This window comes from Nycticebus coucang, chromosome 3 (genome assembly GCF_027406575.1).
Source record: "Nycticebus coucang isolate mNycCou1 chromosome 3, mNycCou1.pri, whole genome shotgun sequence".
Taxonomy (NCBI): domain Eukaryota; kingdom Metazoa; phylum Chordata; class Mammalia; order Primates; family Lorisidae; genus Nycticebus; species Nycticebus coucang.
The window spans coordinates 124,279,751-124,302,641 of record NC_069782.1 but is presented as its reverse complement, the minus strand read 5'-3'; the positions used below and the strand labels follow the sequence as shown (position 1 = coordinate 124,302,641).

General features: G+C 38.2%; 1 protein-coding gene across 2 annotated transcripts in view; it reads left to right on the top strand.

Annotated features, from left to right (window-relative positions):
- Positions 1-22,891, top strand: part of LOC128580643 (cytochrome P450 2C3-like) — a 41,729-nt gene that overhangs the window by 5,577 nt on the left and 13,261 nt on the right. For both annotated transcript variants that reach the window (XM_053582770.1, XM_053582771.1), the window contains exons 3-7: positions 1,372-1,521; positions 3,907-4,067; positions 5,155-5,328; positions 6,271-6,412; positions 8,580-8,767. In XM_053582770.1, the coding sequence (XP_053438745.1) occupies positions 1,372-1,521; positions 3,907-4,067; positions 5,155-5,328; positions 6,271-6,412; positions 8,580-8,767 (815 nt within the window). The remainder of the gene's footprint in view (positions 1-1,371; positions 1,522-3,906; positions 4,068-5,154; positions 5,329-6,270; positions 6,413-8,579; positions 8,768-22,891) is intronic.

The window sequence follows — 22,891 nt, the reverse complement described above, 5'->3', positions numbered from 1 at the left end:
ACCACGAATGATCTTTAAATCTGTGACTATGACACCTTTATTTTAAGTTCTGCCCACTTAAGATAGTGAGAAAGAGGCAAAGAGCAAAGAGAGAAGAGAAAAATGATTAAATTATCCTATTTACCAAACATCTTGCTTCCTGGTCTGAGTCATGGATCCCCAGACACAATTTTAGGAAGTATGCATGGAACTAACATAGGCTTGAAGTATTTTCAGCCTCACCTTTAATCTTCTCTTCTGAAAAAGCATAGGAAATAGTGGAATCCAGTAGAATAGAAAGCATAAAGACAGAGATATGCTCTGGGGTGGTGCCTGTGGCTCAAGGAGTAGGGCGCTGACCCCATATACTGGAGGTGGCGGGTTCAGACTCATCCCTGGCCAAAAACTTATACAAAAAAAAAAAAAAAGGAAGAGATATGCTCTGAAAAGATGGTCATGGAGAAAAACCGACTGAGTATGGATTGGAATTTATATTAGAAAAGGAATTTTTTATTAAGTACTTGAACTATTTTCCACTTGTTTCTGGAGCTGGCCTTTAATTAAATTGTCCAGACCTCTGGTAGAGAAGTAGGTTTTGACAAAAAGAGAGAAAACATGAATGGGTGTCATCTCCTCTGTGTTGTTCTCTATGAGTCTTCCTGGGCTAGGGTCTTATGAATTTGTTTTTCTCATGATCTGGTCTTGACCCTAGAAATGTGTGGTTGAGCTTCCTTGGTGCTAAGACCACTTTGCATGGGGAGATTTATCAAGTAGGGAGGGATATTAAAATGAGAAGAGTTATCAGTCAATGACTGCAGTAGGTTGTTACCAGATTCCATCTAATGCAGAACTGCAGTCTCACCTTCTCTTCAGAATTGCTTCCTCTTGTTGTTTCTCCAAAAACTCACTCACGATCAGAAAAGCCAGCTGTGAAAATTTAACCCATGAGTTGGGTTCACCATGATTTGCTGCTGGGTGATCATAGTGCCAGAATCTTACACGCAGAATTTTTCATGTCCTTGTCAGTAAAATTGAGACAAAATAGTCTGCAGAGTTATTCTGGGGTTTAAGCATTTGATGGGTGAAAAAGAGCTTAGTGTTATATAAAATCAAGAGTCCTGACAGTAAAATTCCAGGTTGGTTTCAGCAGGGAGGCAAGTAAGGAGAAGGCTCAATGGAGATTCTTTTTTTTTTTATAATTGGAAAGTAATTAGAAGAAATTCTTGAAGCTGCTACCACCATATTTACATCCCTGCTTAAGTGTCAGCATCATTTCTTGAGATGAGTAATCTCAGGGAGAATTATGACAACGAAGGACAGTATCTATCTATCTGTCATCTCTCCCTATATATATATCTCATCATCATCATCTATCTCTTTTGTCCTGGATAGGCATCGTTTTCAGCAGTGGGAAAATGTGGAAGCACACCCGGCGTTTCTCCCTCATGGTTTTGCGGAATATGGGGATGGGGAAGAAAACTATTGAAGACCGAATTCAAGAAGAAGCCTTGTGTCTGGTGGAATTGTTAAGAAAAACCAATGGTGTGTATTTCTTTGTATAATTAACAGTAATAATTTAAATAGAATAAAGGCTATTACAAATAGACTCAAATATGACATGACAACTCACGTATGACAGACATTTACTGTTTGTTCATGGGGCAGTAATAAGAGGTGAGATGGTTGGCATAACAGCCTTTTCAGACTCTAGGTTGATAGCGGCTTTGACATGTTTAATATCTGACTTCCAGGGTCACTGAGGGTTCATCTCTTAGTGTGGTAGTGGAAGGAGAAAGGAAGAAAGAAAAGAACAAATAGTGTTCAGGCCAGGCCAAGAAGTGGCACATACAACCTCCCTTGTATGTCATGAGCTGTGACTTAGTAACGGAGTTACATTGAAATGTAAGAGGAGCTGGAAAACGTGGTTCACTCTGTACACAGAAAAAAAAAAGGAGGACATGGATTTAGGTAGTCATCCATGGCCTCAGTAACTTGAAAAAAAAGTTAACTTTTCTAGTAACTACTTGAGAAACAGTGCAGGGGCTGCCAAATTCTTTCCGTGTGGGGGGCTACAATTCGGCTCCCGTGGAAGAGTGTGCATATGAAGAGGAGCTGAGGCAGCTGTGATCTCTGAAGTGCAGAAAGGTGTGAGTGCACAGGCAGGATGGGGAGAAATGGGTGGGCAGGAGACCAGCTGGGGAGATGGTAACATCAAGATCATACGAAGTATGTGCCTTTACAGCCTCTATATGTGAAGGCTATTAGAGAATTTATTGCATCATACTATACTCTCTATGCTGAATGGACAACGTGTTTGCAAACCAGTTGTCCAGATAGGCTGTTGTCTATTGTACTTTTCTTGCTATTCACATTAAAAATGAAATTATTGCAAATATTTGCATGATCTGGTTTGTTCCTTAGATTAAATTTCTGGGAATGGAGTTCAAGTGTTAGTTAGCATTATTTGGGCTTTTGATTCATAATATCTAGGAATGGGGGAGGGGAGATCCAACATAAAAGGGGTAAGAACATGAGGCAAATGCTGTATATATTGGTCTGTAAACTTGTTTTTAAGAATAATGTATTGAGGCCAGGCGTGGTGGCTCACGCCTGTAGTCCCAGCGCTGTGGGAGGCCGAGGCCGGTGGATTGCCTGAGCTCAGAGGTTCGAGACCAGTATGAACAGCAGTGAGCCAGAGTAAGACCCCGTCTCTACTAACATCAAAAACAGCCAGATGTTGTGGTGGGCATCTGTAATCCCAGCTACTGTGGAGGCAAGGGGACAGAGCATCACCAGAGGAAGAACATCTAAAAAAAGAAAAGAAAGAAAATGAACAACAACAAAAAAGAGTACTTCAAACGAACAAGAATGAACAAGCAAGCTGAAATTAAAAATAAAAAAAATTAAAAAAAGAATAATGTATTGAATGAATATTTTCGTATGTTTCATGTTTAACTTTTAAACATTTTTCAAGAACATTATTAACTGAATTGCACAGTAGTCCATTATTTTGAGCATACTGTAGTGTATTTAACTAATTCCCTATTTTAGCCAGATAGGTTTTTTCTATATTAATATAAAAAAGGACAATCCGTATCAATTATTATAAATCTTTGACTTCTTTCTTATAATTTAGGAAATAAAGTTAGTAAATCAATCAGTACTGGCTTTTGATCTATATTACCTTGGAAATAATTTTGTGGCTCACCATTTGCTATAGTTGATCCCAGCTTGCTGCTCTGTCATCACCTGGACTCTGCTTGATTCCACCAAGTCATGGGCACCTCACATTCTTGGGGAAGCCCATTACATCACTGTTGGGAGTTTTTCCCACAGTGATTGAACAGAAAGGTTTTTTTTTTTTTTGGTAGTTTCTCCTTTTTGGTCCCAGGTAGCCTTTTCCTTTTGGAGTTATAGGGCTGTGGTCGTCACCAGACAGAAACTTAGAGTGATCGTTCTTTCACCCCAAATTTGGTTCAGGTGTTGAGTTTAATGATGGCACACACATGCACTCCAAACGGTTTGGTAGTTTTATGACTTACATAATGCTGCTTGCTGTGGAGAGCAGAGTAACTCCCAAGCACATCCAACAATGGCCTGAGACAGCAGGGAAAGGACACTGGCATGAGGTTTCCGTGCTGGACAGGGAAGGGGCTGGCTGAAGATTCCCATGTGCAGACCAGGGTTTGTGTGGCTCAGACTTCCTGCTTGTGCCAAAGGATGGAGCATGTGGGCTTCTTTATGAACATGTGGAGATGTGTGTAGAAGAGGAAGAGGTGGGGTGAGGATTCAACACTTATAGCAGTCAAACATCAAAAAGTAGCCATACTCTTCTTAGAAGTCAAGGCTTTTCGATTATCAATATTTTAAACAATTTAAGATTTCTATGAAAATTGTACACTAACTTCTCATTTTTATTGTTTTTAGCATCTCCTTGTGATCCCACTTCCATTCTGTCTTCTGTTCCCTGCAATGTGATCTGCTCTGTCATTTTCCAGACTCGTTTTGATTATAGTGATCCCACATTTCAAGCCTTGATTAAATATTTTCATGAAAACCTTGAAATTGTAAGCACCCCTTGGATACAGGTAAGGTCAAAGTTCTGTTTAAATGGGTGATGCTTGTCTGGCTAATCTATTGCTCATGTGGCCAAAGTAGTGTTTATCAAACTATCATTTGTAACAAATTAGTGAGTTACCAGATCAACTTAGTGTGTTGAAATGAAATTTAAATGTGAAATAACATTGAAAGAAAAATATAACTGAGAGTGTTTCATTCATAGTCATGTATTATTTGGAGAAAACTTTTTTCTGATTTTGATATCTATAGGTACCAAGGTCAATACTATAAATATGGTTCTGACTTCACTGTCAGAAAGTGTTAGCAATCTAGGCTGTACAATCATTAACAACTAAAATTCTGTATGGATCATAAGGTCATGGTGTGCCCCACCTGAGAAGGACCTTAGAGAACAAAAAGTTCAAACTCTCATTTTCTGGAACAGAAAACTGTGACCCAGATCTATTAATCATATTTTCCAAAGTAACCTAGCCAACACAATGGATGAACTAGGTCTGGAATCTAGATGTTCTGATCCTGTAACTAGTTAGATTCAAGCTACTAGTCTGAATACATTGCTTTGGTGCCTACCAAGGGTATTAAGTCATTAAGTCACTGTCCAAAGCTGAGTAAGGGGGCTCTTGGGTCAACAAAGGCCGGATGAGTCAGGTAAGCATGCATATTTCTGAAGTGGCAAATATGTAAATTAAAAAACAAAACAAAACAAAACAAAAGAGCTAAGTGATGGGGCTATGTTCCTCGATCTTTTTGATATGTTGTTTTTTTCATTACAATGAAAGAGTATATGTAGGGTAAAGTGCTAAGAACAGCAGGTTCAACCTCTGATATCACTTGTTTGGTGTTTTAGAACTATTGACTAACTAGTTTTTCTGAACCTCCATGTTCTCATGTGGAGAGAGGTGACAACAGTAGTTCAACTCCTGACTTCCTTTGGCTACTTTCTCAGTGCTCTCTCCTTCAAATTGCAAGTGTGTGCTAGTGCAGGGAGCATGTGTCATTCATCTTTTCCTGCTCAGTATAGAGCAAAGTGTCTGACACATAAGAGCCTGTAAATGTTTGCTGAGTGAAGTAATGAAGGATTCTTTCTTCTTTCAGCTCTACAATGCCTTCCCTCTATTACATTATCTCCCAGGATGTCACAAAGATTTCTTTAAAAACATTTCTTACCAAAAAGAGTTTATTTTGGAGAAAATAAAAGAGCATCAAGAATCTCTGGACATCAGTAACCCTCGGGACTTTATTGATTACTTCCTGATTAAAATGGAGAAGGTATAGTGTGCCCCTAATTTGTTTGTTCATCTTTATGGGTGATGCGATTCATAGATTTGCTTTGTTTTTCCTGGTGAAACTGGGATATTTCACCAGAAATGTTCTTTCCTATGGATATTTCCATCGCTTGTACAACCTATGGCTTGTGCAAACCATACTGAGTGTTTCAGGATATTTCTAAATTCTCACCGAAGAAAAGACTTAAAATCTTCTGTATTTGCCATGTTAAAGCTGATTCTTTATTTGGGGACAGATCAACACACACACACACTTACATTCAAGATTAATGATAACATATCATACTACATAAAATGAGTTCCATGAATGAGAGATATGACAAATGAAGGAACACAGGAGTGGACACGAACCCAGAAAGGTTTACCTTAAGAAAAAATCTGTGTGAGGTAGGTTTTGAGGACACTCTGGCTTGAATTAGCAAGGAAGAGAAACTAAGTTGAGGGAATGATAAGTGTAGTAATCAAGTATGTGGAATTTTCAAATAAGTTATCTTGAATGCAGTTGAGGAAGAGCAGTGGGTGTAATGACTGATGGGATTGGGAATAGGGATGCAATTTGGGAGTGGGTAGTTCTGGAACCTTGGAGGAGAAATTTAGACACAATTAATAGACAACAGATGCTAGTATTGACAGTGATAAGCAGTGATGTCTTAATAAAAACCTCGTTTTAAAGGAATTATAAAGACATCGATTGGCTCTAGGTGATGAGAAGGTGAGGAATCAGAAAGGACATGAAGGTTTTTAACTCTGATTATATTAATATTTTAAGCCTAGGAAGGAATCCTAATGATTGTCTAACTTTACCTTCAGGTATGGCATGCTGTAATGTCTGGCTAATTTGTCTGATATTGATGTCATAAGAAATAATTTTCTGTTATCTGAAAATCTTTTTATTTATCAAGTTATTCTAATGTATCATTGCTAGGAAAAGCACAATAAAGAGTCTGAATTTACCATGGACAATTTGGTCATTACCATATGGGACATGTTTAGTGCAGGAACAGAGACAACGAGCACCACAATGAGATACGGCCTCTTGCTCCTGCTCAAGCACCCTGAGATTGCAGGTATGATCATAGGTGATGGGCAGGGTGAATTCCACATAGATACTGGCAGACAACACTTTTAGCTGTCCCACTCATTACCTGACTAGATAATTACAGTAAAATTTTCTTCATTAATGCATTTACTTACCAATGGATCATAATATAAAAAGAAAATGAAACTGTTAAGCGACAGGGATTTGAAGGGTTGAGGTCATTATTCTCCCTGCTCTGGTACAGTGATTTGATTTGTGTTGGGGGAGTAGCAATGACAGGGTTGTTCTAGGATCTGGGAAGAGTTAGCCTCTCTGATTTTCTAAAAAGATCCCACTTGATATGCCTTCCACATCCAGATAAATATATGTATTTTTAATTGTTGGAGGTCATTGAGGGTACAAGAAACCAGGTTACACTGATTGCATTTGTTAAGTCAAGTCCCAATTGTGTCTTGTCCCCAAAAGGTGTGTCACACACCAAGACCCCACTCCCCTCCCTCCTTCTTTCTCTCTGCTTTCTCCTTCCCCCACCCCCATCGTGTACTAGGTCATTAATTGTCTTCATATCAAAATTGAATACGTAGGATTCATGCTTCTCCATTCTTGTGATGCTTTACTAAGAATAATGTCTTCCACTTCCATCCAGGTTAATACAAAGGATGTAAAGCCTCCACCAGATAAATATATTTTTGCTAAAAGATACTTTTACCCATCTTACCTATCTTTGTAGTATAGGAATTTACTTAATGAAGTTATAATCTTTTTCCTTCAAAAAGACTCATTCTATGGTAAAAGAGTTATACCCAAATAAAAAATTTCTTTTTTTTATATACCCTTTTGGATGAACAAACTTTTCCTCACTAACACAACTTCTCTTTCGAATGTAACTTTTTTCATGTCTTTTTGACTGCATCCTCACCTAAAAGGATGAAGGATCCTAGAATATCACCAAGGTGAAATTCCAGATAGAGGGGGCAGACAAACTGACAGCCATCCCACTGGTTACCTGCCTAGATGGTTACTAGAAAATATTTTTCATTAATACATTTACGTTATGACCTATGTTGGTTATTCCCTGTCACTTCCATTTTTATTTTCCATTTGGATGTTTTTCTAAAGTTATGTCCATATCCATTTCCTTTTCTTCTTTCCATTTTCATTCCTTATTATGTCACTCAATGGAGCATTACAATTTTGTAAGTAGTTCCTGAGTACTTTATTTCACCAATAAAGATGAAAGGAAACCGCAGCCTCTCAACCCGAGAAGATGAAATTTAAAACCTGTGTGAAGTTGCTAATTTTTTTCTTTATATCTATCAAACTATCGATTTTTCACCTGCTTCATTACAATGAGACATTCTTTCGGTAAATAGATAAACACTATTTCACCAAATTAGGAGCCTAACATTGCTACTTACTTCTAACTGGGTTATACACTCTAATAGCGGCAGCTTTGAATTCTGACACTGTTAAGTAGGGACCTGTGTGACCTCAGACTCAGGATCACCTTGCTATACCCTTATTCCTTTATCTATTTAAGTGGAATTATATGGGAAAGACCTTATACACCCTTGGTACTTTTAAGAAGCATATTTACTTCTCTGGACCTGTTTCTTTGTAAAATATAAAAAATAAGGCCTAAAAAATAAATAAGGCCTAACAGATAGACCTGTTTTGAGGAATTATAAAGTAATATGAGCAGTGCAGTATGTATGTCATCACTACGTTCTAACTAAATGCCAACTTACTTTTTGTTTGTTTGTGCTGACTCAACTAAGTGTTCTATTTATTAAACATTTACTTCACTGAGTAGTTCTTACACTCTTGAAACTTATACAATAAAAATAAAAATTGGCATGCAACGAGTGGTTAAACTACATGGTCTTTTGGGAATATTCAAGGTCCCAGATCCCTAAGTCTATCAAGCAAAAGTACACAAAATAGAAAATTAGAGTGGAGAAATAATCATTCTTATGGCTCAGTTGTGTCTTGTATATACATATATTTAAGTCTTTAATGAATGTTTCCTTCACCGAGGGAACTGAAACTCTTTTTTTCCCTTATGGAGGTAGTGACATTGAATTTCCCCCTCTCCTCACTTCCAACCTCAAAGTGACAACGACTAAGGGGTCATACAAAAAGTACTTCTTCAAGTCTTTTCCATTTTACATAAATTCTGATTACTGTCTCGCCAGCTAAAGTCCAGGAAGAGATCAATCATGTGGTTGGCAGACACCGGAGCCCCTGCATGCAGGACAGGAGCCACATGCCCTACACGGATGCCGTGGTGCACGAGATCCAGAGATACATCGACCTTGTCCCTACCAGCTTGCCCCATGCTGTGACCCAGGACATTCAGTTTCGAGAGTTCTTAATTCCAAAGGTGAAAATGTTTTATCCTTAGGAATAAGGATAAAACATTAGGAATCTCAGGCCATCAATTATTGCAATATTAGAACTCTAGTTTGCCTAGCCTTCTTTGGTATGGCACAATTATAACTGAGGTACCTCACCCTGTAGCTGCATGCCTCTTTCCTTCCAGTTTCTTTTTTCTTTTTAAAAAAATTTATTAAATCATAGCTGTGTACATTAATGCAATCATGGGGCACCATACACTGGTTTTATATACCATTTGACATATTTTCATCACACTGGTTAACATAGCCTTCCTGGCATTTTCTTAGTTATTGTGTTAAGACATTTTTATTCTACATTTAGTAATTTTCATATGTACCCTTGTGAGATGCACCGTAGGTGTGGTCCCATCAATGACCCTCCCTCCCTTTCCCCTTTCCCCACATTCTTAGGTTATGATTCGGTTATAGCTTTCATATGAAAGCTATAAATTAGTTTCATAGTAGGGCTGAGTACATTGGATAGTTTTTCTTCCATTCTTGAGATACTTTACTAAGAAGAATATGTTCCAGCTCCATCCATGTAAACATGAAAGAGGTAAAGTCTCCATCTTTTTTTAAGGCTGCATAATATTCCATGGTGTACATATACCACAATTTATTAATCCATTCATGTCGATGGGCACTTGGGCTTATTCCATGACTTAGCAATTATGAATTGGGCTGCAAGAAACATTCTGGTACAAATATCTTTGTTATAATGTGATTTTTGGTCTTCTGGGTATATACCTAGTAGAGGAATTGTAGGATCGAGTGGCAGGTCTGCTTTTAGATCTCTAAATGTTCTCCAAACATCATTCCAAAAGGAACGTTATTAGTTTGCATTCCCACCAGCAGTGTAAAAGTGTTCCCTTTTCTCCACATCCACACCAACATCTCTGGTCTTGGGATTTTGTGATATGGGCTAATCTTACTGGAGTTAGATGATATCTCAAAGTAGTTTTGATTTGCATTTCTCTGATGATTAAGGATGATGAGCAGTTTTTCATATGTCTGTAGGCCGTGTGCCTGTCTTCTTCAGAGAAGTTTCTCTTCAAGTCCCTTGCCCAGCCTGAGATGGTATCACTTGTTCTTTTCTTGCTAATACATTTGAGTTCTCTGTGGATTCAGGTTATTAAACCTTTGTCAGAGACATAACCTGCAAGTATCTTCTCCCATTCTGAGGGCTGTCTACTTTCTTTACTTAATGTGTTCTTGGCTGTGCAAAAGCTTTTTAGTTTGATCAGGTCCCAGTAGTGTATTTTTGATGCTACTTCAATTGCCTGGGGGGTCCTCCTCATAAAATATTCACCCAGGCTGATTTCTTTACGAGTTTTCCCTGCACTTTCTTCTAGTATTTTTATAGTTTTTGTCTTAAGTTTAAATCTTTAATCCAGTGAGTCTATCTTAGTTAATGGTGAAAGGTATGGGTCCAGTTTCAGTCTTCCACAGGTGGGCATTTGTTAAATAGGGAATCTTTTCCCCACTGAATGTTTTTAATTGGCTTGTCAAAGATCAAATAATGGTAAGTAGCTGGGTTCATCTCTTGGTTCTCTATTCTGTTCCATACATCTATCTCTCTGTTTTTGTGCCAGTACCATGCTATTTTGATCACTATCAATTTATAGTATAATCTGAGGTCCGGTAGCATGATTCCTCCTGCTTTGTTTTTATTTCTGAGTAATGTCTTGGCTATTTGGGGTTTTTTCTGATTCCATATAAAACAATGTATTATTTTTTTCAAGATCTTTAAAGTATGACAGTGGAGCCTCAGTAGGGATTGCATTAAAATTGTATATTGCTTTGGGTAGTGTGGACATTTTAACAACGTTGATTCTTCCCATCCATGAGCATGGTATATTTTTTCATTTTTTAACATTTTCAACTATTTCTTTCCTTGGAGTTTCATAGTTCTCTTTCTCTAGAGATCTCTAGAGATCTTTCACATCCTTTGTTAGATAAACTCCCAAATATTTCATCTTCCTTGGCACTACTGTGAATGGAATAGAGTCCTTGACTGTTTTTTCGGCTTGACCACTGTTGGTATATATAAAGGCTACTGATTTATGAATGTTGGTTTTGTAACCTGAGATGCTGCTATATTCCTTGATCACTTCTAAGAGTTTTGTAGTAGAATCCCTGGTGTTTTCCAGATATACAATCATATTATCTGTAAAGAGTGAACATTTGATTTCTTCTGATCCTATATGGATACCTTTGATCGCCTTTTCTTCCCTAATTGCGATGGCTAAAACTCCATTACAGTGTTAAAGAGCAGTGGAGACAATGGGCAACCTTGCCTGGTTCCTGATCTAAGTGGAAATGATTTCAAGTTAACTCTATTCAATAGGATATTGGCTGTGGGTTTGTTGTAGATGGCCTTTATCAGTTTAAGAAATGTCCCTTCTATACCAATTTTGTTAAATATTCTGATCATTAAGGGATGATGGATATTATCAAAAGCTTTTTCTGCATCAATTGAGAGAATCATATGGTCTTTGTTTTTTAATTTGTTTATGTGCTGAATTATATTTATTGATTTACATATATTGAACCAGCCTTGAGAACCTGGGATAAAACTGACTTGGTCATGATGTATGATTTGTTTGATGTGTTGCTGGATTCTGTTTATTAGGATCTTGTTGAATATTTTTGCATCTATATTCATTAGTGATATTGGTCTATAATTTTCTTTTCTTGTTGGGTCTTTTCCTGGTTTGGGGATCAGGGTGACGTTTGCTTCATAGAACGTGTTGGGTAGTATTCCTTCTTTTTCTATATTATGGAAAAGGTTGAGTACTATAGATACTAGTTCCTCTTTAAAGTTTTGGGAGAATTCTGGCATGAAGTCTTCTGGTCCCAGGCTTTTCTTTTTAGGGAGATTTTGTATGGTTGATGCTATTTCAGAACTTCATATGGTCCTGTTCGGTATTTCCACTTGATTCTGGCTAAGTCTTGGAAGGTGACGTGCTTCCAAGTATTGGTCAATTTCCTTCAGATTTTCATATTTCTGAGAATAAAGTTTCTTGTAATATTAATTAAGGATTTTTTGAATTTCTTTTTTTTTTTTAATGTTGGTGATTCATTGAGGGTACAATAAGCCAGGTTACACTGATTGCATTCGTTAAGTAAAGTTCCTCTTCCAATCATATCTTGCCTCCAGAAGATGTGGCACACACCAAGGCCCCACCCCCTCCCTCCTTCCCTCTCTCTGCTTTTCCTCCCCTTCATGACCTTAATTGTCATTAATTGTCCTCATATCAAAATTGAGTACATAGGATTCATGCTTCTCCATTCTTGTGATGCTTTACTAAGAATAATGTCTTCCACTTCCATCCAGGTTAATACGAAGGATGTAAAGTCTCCATTTTTTTAAATAGCTGAATAGTATTCCATGGTATACGTATACCACAGCTTGTTAATCCATTCCTGGACTGGTACGCATTTAGGCTGTTTCCACATTTTGGCGATTGTAAATTGAGCTGCAATAAACAGTCCAGTACAAGTGTCCTTATGATAAAAGGATTTTTTACCTTCTGGGTAGATGCCCAGTAATGGGATTGCAGGATCAAATGGGAGGTCTAGCTTGAGTGCTTTGAGGTTTCTCCATACTTCCTTCCAGAAAGGTTGTACTAGTTTGCAGTCCCACCAGCAGTGTAAGAGTGTTCCCTTCTCTCCACATCCACGCCAGCATCTGCAGTTTTGAGATTTTGTGATGTGGGCCATTCTCACTGGGGTTAGATGGTATCTCAAGGTTGTTTTGATTTGCATTTCTCTAATATATAGGGATGATGAACATTTTTTCATATGTTTGTTAGCCATTCGTCTGTCTTCTTCAGAGAAGGTTCTATTCATGTCTCTTGCCCATTGATATATGGGATTGTTGGCTTTTTTCATGTGGATTAATTTGAGTTCTCTATAGATCCTAGTTATCAAGCTTTTGTCTGATTGAAAATATGCAAATATCCTTTCCCATTGTGTAGGTTATCTCTTTGCTTTGGTTGTTGTCTCCTTGGCTGTACAGAAGCTTTTCAGTTTAATGAAGTCCCATTTGTTTATTTTTGTTGTTGTTGCAATTGCCATGGCAGTCTTCTTCATGAAGTCTTTCCCCAGGCCAATATCTTCCAGTGTTTTTCCTATGTTTTCTTTGAGGATTTTTATTGTTTCATGCCTTAAATTTAAGTCCTTTATCCATCTTGAATCAATTTTTGTGAGTGGGGAAAGGTGTGGGTCCAGTTTCAGTCTTTTACATGTGGATATCCAGTTCTCCCAACACCATTTATTGAATAGGGAATCTTTCCCCCAAGGTATGTTCTTGTTTGGTTGATCGAAGATTAGGTGGTTGTAAGATGTTAGTTTCATTTCCTGGTTTTCTATTTGATTTCAAGTGTCTATGTCTCTATTTTTGTGCCAGTACCATGCTGTCTTGACCACTTTGGCTTTGTAGTACAGACTAAAATCTGGTATGCTGATGCCCCCAGCTTTATTTTTATTACTAAGAACTGCCTTAACTATACAGGTTTTTTTCTGGTTCCATACAAAACGCAGAATCATTTTTTCCAAATCTTGAAAGTACGATGTTGGTATTTTGATAGGAATGGCATTGAATAGGTAGATTGCTTTGGGAAGTATAGACATTTTAACAATGTTGATTCTGCCCGTCCATGAGCATGGTGTGTTCTTCCATTTGTTAAAATCCTCTGCTTTTTCCTTTCTGAGGAGTTCATAATTTTCTTTATAGAGGTCCTTCACCTCCTTCGTTAGGTATATTCCTAGGTATTTCATTTTCTTTGAAACTATGGTGAAGGGAGTTGTGTCCTTAATTAGCTTCTCATCTTGACTGTTATTGGCGTATACAAAGGCTACTGACTTGTGGACATTGATTTTATATCCTGAAACATTACTGTATTTTTTGATGACTTCTAGGAGTCTTGTGGTTGAGTCTTTGGGATTCTCTAAGTATAAGATCATGTCATCAGCAAAGAGGGAGAGTTTGACCTCCTCTGCTCCCATTCATATTCCCTTTATTTCCATGTCTTGCCTAATTGTATTGGCTAGAACTTCCAGGACTATGTTGAATAGTAAAGGTGACAGAGGACAACCTTGTCTGGTTCCAGTTCTAAGAGGAAAAGCTTTCAGTTTTACTCCATTCAGTAAAAGATTAGCTGTGGGTTTGTCATAGACAGCTTCAATCAGTTTCAGAAATGTGCCACTTATGCCTATACTCTGCAGCATTCTAATTAGAAAAGGATGATGGATTTTATCAAATGCTTTTTCTGCATCTATTGAGAGGATCATATGATCTTTATTTTTGCCTCTGTTAATATGGTGGATAACGTTTATGGACTTGTTTATGTTAAACCAGCCTTGGATCCCTGGGATGAAACCTACTTGATCATGATGTATGACTTTTTTGATGATTAGCTATAATCTATTGGCTAGGATTTTGTTGAGAATTTTTGCATCTCTCTCATCATCATTTATTCATGAGTGAGATTGGTCTGAAATTCTCCTTTTTGGTTGGGTCTTTTTCTGGTTTTGGTATCAGGGTGATGTTTGCTTCATAGAATGTGTTGGGGAAGATTCCTTCTTCCTCAATTTTTTGGAATAATTTCTGCAGTACAGGAATAAGCTCTTCCTTGAAGGTTTGATAGAATTCTGGAGTGAAGCCATCTGGACCAGGGCATTTTTTGGTTAGAAGATTTTTTATTGTTTCTTTGATCTGAGTGCTTGAAATTGGTCTGCTCAGGAGCTCTATTTCTTCTTGGCTAAGTCTAGGGAGAGGGTGTGATTCCAAATATTGATCCATTTCCTTAACATTGTCAAATTTCTGGGCATAGAATTTCTGGAAGTATTCAGAGATGATCTCTTATATCTCTGTGGGATCAGTTGTTATTTCCCCTTTATCATTTCTGATTGATGTTACTAGAGATTTTACTTTTCTATTTCTCATTAGTCTGGCCAATGGTTTATCTTTTTTATTAATTTTTTCAAGAAACCAACTCCTTGTTTCATTAATTTTCTGAATGATTCTTTTGTTTTCAATTTCATTGATCTCTGATTTGATTTTGCAGATTTCTTTTCTTCTACTGAGATTAGGCTTAGATTGTTCTTCTTTTTCCAATTCCATAAGATGGCTTGTAAATTTGCTGATGCGCTCTCTTTCTGTTTTTTGAATGTAGGCATCTAAAGCGATAAATTTTCCTCTCAAAACTGCTTTTGCAGTATCCCACAGGTTTTGGTAGCATGTGTCTTCATTGTTGTTATGCTCAAGGAAGTTAATAATTTCCTATTTTATTTCTTCCTGCACCCATCTGTCATTCAACAGAAGATTATTTAATTTCCATGTCTTTGTGTGGGATTGAACGTTTTTGTTAGAGTTGAGTTCCACCCTTAGTGCCTTATGGTCTGAGAAGATACAAGGTAAAATTTGAGTTCTTTTGATTGTGTTGATATTTGTTTTGTGTCCCAGGATATGATCAATTTTGGGGAATATTCCCTGGGGTGATGAGAAGAATGTATATTCTTTATCTTTGGGATGGAGTGTTCTGTATGCGTCTATCAAGCTCAGTTGTTCTAGGGTCTCATGTAAATCTCTTATATCTTTGTTTAATTTCTGTTTAGAGGATCTGTACAGCTCTGTAAGAGGCGTGTTAAAGTCCCCTGTTATGATGGTCTTATCAGATATCACATTGCTCAAACTGAGTAAGGTCTGTTTCAAGAATCTGGGAGCATTTAAATTGGTTGCATAAATATTTAGAATTGAAATGTCTTCTTGTTGTATTTTTCCCTTGACCAATATAAAGTGACCATCTTTGTCTTTTTTGATTTTAGTTGCTTTAAATCCACGTGTATCTGAAAATAATTTCGCAACTCCTCTTTTCTTCTGAATTCCATTTGCCTGAAAAATTGTCTTCCAACCCTTGACTCGGAGCTTTACTTTGTCTTTTGAAGGCAGGTGTGTTTTTTGCAGACAGTAAATGGATGGCTTGTGTTTTTAATCCAGTCTGCCAATCTATGTCTCTTCAGTGGGGATTCAAGCCATTAACATTTACTGAAATAATTGATAAGTGTGGTAGTGTTCTATTCATCTTATTTTGTGAGAGTCCATTGCTTAGTTTTATCTTTTGCATCAGTGTGGAGGTTAGGTTCTGTCTTTTAATTTCTGAGTTTTTACTTTGGTGCTGATCCATTGTGATGGTCAGTGTGTAGAACAGATTGAAGTATTTCCTGTAGAGCTGGTTTTGTTGTGGTGAATTTCCTCAATGTTTGTATATCCGTAAATGATTTGATTTCTCTGTCATTTTATTTATTTGTTTATTTATTTTTTTATTGTTGGGGATTCATTGAGGGTACAATAAGCCAGGTTATACTGATTGCAATTATTAGGTAAAGTCCCTCTTGCAATTCTCTGTCAATTTTTAAGCTTAGCTTAGCAGGGTACAGAATTCTGGGCTGGAAATTGTTCTGTTTAAGTAGATTAAAGGTAGATGACCATTGTCTTCTTGCTTGGAAAGTTTCATTAGAGAATTCTGCAGTCACTCTGATGGATTTGCCCCTGTAGGTCAACTGGCGCTTATTTCTGGCAGCTTGCAGAATCTTTTCTTTTGTCTTGACTGGATTTTTTTGAATTTCTAAAGAGTCTGTTGTTGTTTCATCTTTGTAATTTCTGAATAATGAAATTAGAGATTTTACTCTTTTTTTCCTGGTTAGGTTAGCCAAAGGTTTATCTATATTATTGACCTTTTCAAAAAACCAACTTTTTGAATTATTGATCTGTTATATAATCCTTTTGTTTTCAATTTCATTTAATTCTGCTCTAATTTGGTTATTTCTTTTCTTCTACTGGGTTTGGGGTTGGAATGTTCTTCCTTTTTCAGTTGCTTGAGATGTCCCATTAAGTTGTTAACTTCCTCTCTTTCCGTTCTCTTGAGGAAGGTTTGCAGTGCTATAAATTTCTCTCTTAGGACTGCCTTTGTGGTATCCCAGAGGTTCTGATAATTCATGTCTTCATTGTTGTTTTGTTCCAAAAACTTTGGTAATGTCCTTCTTAATCTCATCTCTGACCCAGCTATCATTCTGCTTAAGTTATTTAACTTCCATGTTTTTGTATGAGTATGCAGATTCCTGTTGTTACTGAGTTCAACTTTTATTGCATGGTGGTCCGAGAAGATGCAAGGAACAATTTCTATTCCTTTAAATTTACTGAGGTTAGACTCATGACCTAAGATGTGATCAATTTTGGAGTATATTTTGTGGGCTGATGAGAAGATTATGTATTCAGTTTTCTTGGGATGAAATGTTCTGTACATGTCTGTTAAATCCAAATGTTGGATGGTTAGGTTTAAATCTAAAATTTCTTTGGTCATCTTCTTATTTGAGGATCTATCCAGCAGTGCCAAAGGAGTGTTAAAATCTCTGAGTATTATGGAACTGGAGGAAATCAAGTTGCTCATGTCTCTTAGAGTTTCTCTTACAAATTGAGGCACATTCTGTTTTTTTTTTTTTTTCTGATTTCTATTTGCCTGAAGTATAGATGACCATCCCTTCACCCTGAATCTATATTTATCTTTTAAGGTAAGATGAGATTCTTGTATGTAGCAGACATCTGGTCTGTGTTTTTGTAGCCAGTCATCCAACCTGTGCCTCTTTAGAGGACAGTTTAAGCCATTCACATTAATGGAGAATATTGATAAGCCCGGTAAAATTTTGGGTATCAAGTTTTTCAAAAGTCCAGTGGACGTTTTTAATTGTTTTGCCACTATGGAATTTGAAGTTTGATCAAAAGTTCCTGAGTGAGTTTACTTTTGTGGTAGAAGATTGTGCTGGTCATTATGGAGGATAGGTCTGAGAATATCCTGGATAGCTGGTTTAATTATGGCAAATTTATTCAACATGTGAATGTCATTAAAGTATTTAATTTTTCCATCATAAATGAAACTCAGTTTAGCTGGATACAGGATTTGGGGTTGAAAGTTATTTAGTTTTGGGAGATTAAAAGTCAATGACCACCCTCTTGTGGCTTGAAAGGTTTTAGCAGAGAGATCTGCAGTCATTCTAATATTCTTCCCTTTGTAGGTTATGGTTTTCTTATGTCTGGCTGCTTTCAGAATTTTCTCCTTCATATTAACTTTAGTGAAATTAATTATGATGTGCCTGGGGGATATCTTTTTTGGGTTGAGTCGTGCTGGGGTTCTGAAACTGTCTGGTATCTGAATTTCAGAATCTCTTGGCATGTCTTGAAAATTCCCTTTTATAATTCATGAGAAGAGCTTCTGTGCCTTGCAGGGTGACTTCATCAGTTTCAGGGAGTCCTATGAGGCGAATATTAGCTTTCTTTGAATTATCCCAGACCTCTCTGAGAGAATGATCTGTTTTTGCTCCATTTTTGCTCTCCATTTCTCTTCCTCTTTGAGCATTTGGGAGCATTCAAAAGCTTCGTCTTCAATGTCAGAAATCCTTTCTTCTGCTTGCTCCACTGTGTTACTGAGGGATTCTACTGTATTTTTCAGATCTGTGAGGGTTGCAAATTCTTGTCTCAATGTGTCAGAATGTTTGGTGATTTTGTCTTTAAATTCGTTGAATTCTTGAGAGAACTTTTGAATTGCTCCTCAAATTTCTAATTCCATTTTTTCCTCCATTCTATTAATCTTGTTTGCAGTCCAAATTCTGAATTTGATTTCTGACATCTTGGTCATCTGGTTATGAATGGGATCTTCATTTGCATCTGCCATATCTTTCCTTGGGGGGGGTGTTGATCTACTCTGTTTATTCATGTTATCAAAGTTTTTCTGCTGATTCCGCCCCATGATTATTTTACACCATTTGACTAGATGAGCAGATAAAGAGAAGTTTGGTTGGGGGCTTCAGGAGTAGTGATTAACCAGCCCTTTTCCCCAAAGCTGGGACTTGTGTCTGTACCTTTTCCTCTGGAGCTTTGCCAAGGACCCGTCTGGTGCTACAGCCTGAGAGACTGGGGTTCTGCCTGGTGTGGTGTGGCTAAGTGGCTCTGTCTTATTTTCAGCTGGTCTCTGTCCTTCCCTAGTGAAACAGTTACTCTGGTTTGAAGTCTCAGCTGTGGAGAAATACCATCAATTAAGTCACTCCGCCCCCCAAAAGGCAACAATTGGAAAAGGAAAACCTTCCCACAGCCACACACCCAGGGTACCACTTGGATAGTCCTCAGGCGATTGGCCCAGTTCAAGAGGTCCAAATCAATTGTCTCAATCAGCACGTGTCTCAGGTGGGAGAGTTTAAAAGATCTCTGGCAACTAGATCCCAGGGGTCTGCTGACAACTCAACTCAAATATGACTTGCTCCAGTGCTCCGTGAGGTCAGGAGGACCCACCCAGCAAATAGATTAGTCTGGGAAGGTTGATGCCTCCTTCCCCACCTTGCACCTCTGTCACACCCAGTCACTGATAACCCTGCAGGGCTGTGACCCAGTAGCCTCCAATGAGCAGATACTCCAGGGGTTTGCACCTGCCTGAATCACAGGGAGATCTATATCTCCTCAGCCAGGCCTCTGCTCTCTGCCACTATCCGACATGGGGAGGTGAGAACTGACAACCTTGGGTGCTTACTGGAGGCTGGGGTTGTTCACTCAGTTCCAGCCCTGCCCCTGATTGATGTTAATAGTAGAGCAGAACAACTTTGCAGAATTTGTTTCTGTCCCGGCTATATTCCCCTGCAGAACAGACACTGAGTTCAGAGAACCTGCACCTGAGGCCCTGTCTGTGTCGCTGCCTGGTCATGGCTGTGGTTTGTATTGGAGCAGCATGGTTAGCTGTCAGTTCCAGCCTCTGCCTGCCCTCCCTTGTCTCAGCTAAATATCCCCTGAGGGCCGGGTGCATCTTAGGCTCAGTAAAGCAGTCATCTCGGTCAGCCCCACCATGGGAATCTGCCGGCTCTGAGTGTGCTCCACGTGCTCCACCCAGGCCGGTACTACCTCGGGCAAGCCCTTTACTCACGGGGCCTGCATTTCCATCCCAGATATGTTCTGCCAGTGACTGTCACCAGAGAAGATGCCCAGCCTCCTGTGGTTGCCCAGAGAGGCAGGGGGTGTGACTCTGTAATTTCCAGGGGTGAGCCCTATTGTTGCCACTGTGGCTGCTGCTCTGAGCCTCGGGGTACCTCTGCTCCTGTATGGTTCCCTCTCAGCTGACCATCCTCTCCTTAGTCCCACGCTGCAGAATCAGCACTGACCAGCAGCAGTTCATGCCTGGTCCACAGCTCTCAAGAAAATACCCAAGAATCTTGACTTCTGGGGGACAGGATTCCAGACCTCAGAGTGAGAGTGGAGGGGAGTGCTGGGGGTTCAGAATTGCAGGTAGAGAATATATACAGCTTTATACAGTTTTATGCCTGGCAGGAAAGTGCCATGGCACCCTAGTGGGGGAAGTAGGTCCAGTTTTTAGAAGGTCTCTCCTGGAGGATATAATGGGAGGACTTTTGAACTCTGCTTGCTTGTTTCTATGGAGTACTGTGAGCCATTCTCATGGGGGAGGGGACTCCCGTCCACTTGGCGATGGATTTTGTACCTTTTGTTTGTATCCTTGGGGTTGCAGCTTGCCTCACCAGGGTTGATGTGCGTTATTCAACCTTCTCTCTTGGCTCAGCTCTAATCCACCAGGTTACTTGCTAAACTTCTGCCCTTTAATTCTCCTGTATGGGAGCCTCTGTGGATAGCTGGCTTCAGTCAGACTTCTTGCCTCCCAGTTCTCCTTCTAGTTCTTGATACAATTTTCTAAATATAATCTTGCTTAGACTTTCACAGGATTTTTAGTACATTGACAGGTCTATACTCTGCCCATCAGATCTATTTGCCCAATCTGCTGTCCATTTCTGTCCTTTCCAGTGTAACTTTCATTACTCTTAGCAATTAACCAACATCCTATACCTCCACCTCTGTCCATACTCTGTAAAAAGTCCAGTACAAAAGCCTCCTTCCTCCCTGCCTGACTTTAGGCTGATCCCTGCTCGAAAAGATCTTGCAGACCAGCAGGCTGATGTCTATTTCCTCAACCCCAAGTGTGTTGGTATAATTTTCACCAATGTCAAAAGTACTTTCAGTTGTAACCAACAATCCTGTTTTATAACCAACACAACTTGCTTTTCCACACTCCATAATGGCTCTTTGAACCTTGAACTCCCCTCAAACTTCCAACTATCCATTATCTTCTTTTTGTCAGGTGACCTGCCCTTCTGCCTGATAGATAAAAATCAGAGCCATTAGAAGGAAATTCCATTGTTAGATTTACATACTCAGCTATATATACACAGCCTTTGAATTTGCTCTGATGTCTGTTCTTTTATCTTATGAAAGTCTTTCCACCTGTGGCATGAATCCTTTCTTTCTCACTTTTTACAAAAGTTCAGATTGTTATAAGAGTACAAATTATTTAGTTTACATTGTTTGCATTTGTTAGGTAGAGTCTAAGTTGTAGTTTAGCTCATCACCCAGGAGGTGTGCCATACACCCTTGCATTATGACTGTTAGGTGGTAGCACACCCAATCTCCTCCTCCTTCCCTCTCCTCCCTGACTCTTCTACACTCCTCCCCATTTGCTGTAGTTGTGTTTTTCTCTCATGTGGGAGGGCAGGTGTTCATCTACTGGTTTCATATTAATATTGAGTTCTCCCTCACTTTTTAAAGGATATTCCTGAAAAAGTCATTTCTTTTTCTTCTCAATCTTCATCTTGCCTTCCCTCCTGCATCCATTTTGTCAGCATTTGATGACACACAGGTTCTCTCTTTTTAAAATTTGTTACTGACACATAATAATTATATTGTGTGGTACAACATGATGTTTTCACACATATATCAAATGTGTAAGGATGAGATCAGGGTAATTAGCTTACCTATCACGTTAAGCATGTAGTGTTTCTTTGAGATGAAAATCCTCTCTTCTAGCTATCTTAAAACACACGATACATTATTATTCCCTTTAGATATCTACTATGCAATCGAATAGCAGCACTTATTCTTTCTATCCAACTGTAGTTTTGTACCCTTGACCAATCTTTCTTTCCCCCAGTCCCCACAATCCTCATCCTCTGGTGACCACTATTCTACCCTCTATTCCTATGAGAACACTTTAGCTTTCACTTATAAGTGAGATCATGTGGTATTTTTCTTTATATGCCTGGCTTATTTTGCTTAACATCATGCACTCTAGGTTCAGTTATGTTGCTGCAAATGACAGAATTTCATTCACTTTTACCATTGAAGAGTATTTAAATTTGTATCTCTGCCACATTTTCTTTCTATTCATCTGTTGCTCAACATTTATGTTGATTTCATATCTTGTCTATTCTGAATAATTCTGCAATATGCATAGGAGTGCAGATATCTTTTTGACTTACTGATTTTATTTCCCTTGAGAAAACTATCTACTATTTTCTATATAGACTGTACTAATTTATATTCCCATCAATGGCGTGTTGGGGGTTCTGTATCTTCACATATTGTCCAACATTTATCTTTTTTTGATTTTTTTAATCTTTTGAGTTTGAGGTAGAGTGAGGTGATACCTCATTGTGGTTTTGATTTTATTTCCCTGATCATTAGTGACGTTGAACATTTTTTTGTATAGCTTTTGGCCATTTTTTATGTCTTCTCTGAGAAATATCTATTCATTTCGCTTGCCCATTTTTTAACTGGATATTTTGTTGTTGAGATGTTTGAATTCCTTTTTTTTCTTTTTTTAAATTTTTATTAAATCATAGCTGTGTACATTAATATGATCATGGGGCACCATATACTTGGAGAATTCCTTATATATTTTAAATATTGACTCCTTATCAGATGTATAATTTGCAAATATATTCTACAATTCTGTAGGTTGTCTTTTTGCTCTGTTGATTGTTTCCTTTGCTGTGTGGAAGCCTTTTAGTTTTATGTAATCCCATTTGCCTAGATTTGCTTTTGTCGTCAGTGTTTTTTAGGTTTTATCCAAACAATCCTTGTCTAGATCAACATCATGAAGAATAATTTCCCCTCTGTTTTCTTCTAATTGTTTCAAAGTTTAAAATATAACTTTTAAGGTTTTAATCCATTTTGAGTTAATTTTTGTATAAGGTTGAGAGTTAAGAGTCTAGTGTCATTGTTCTCC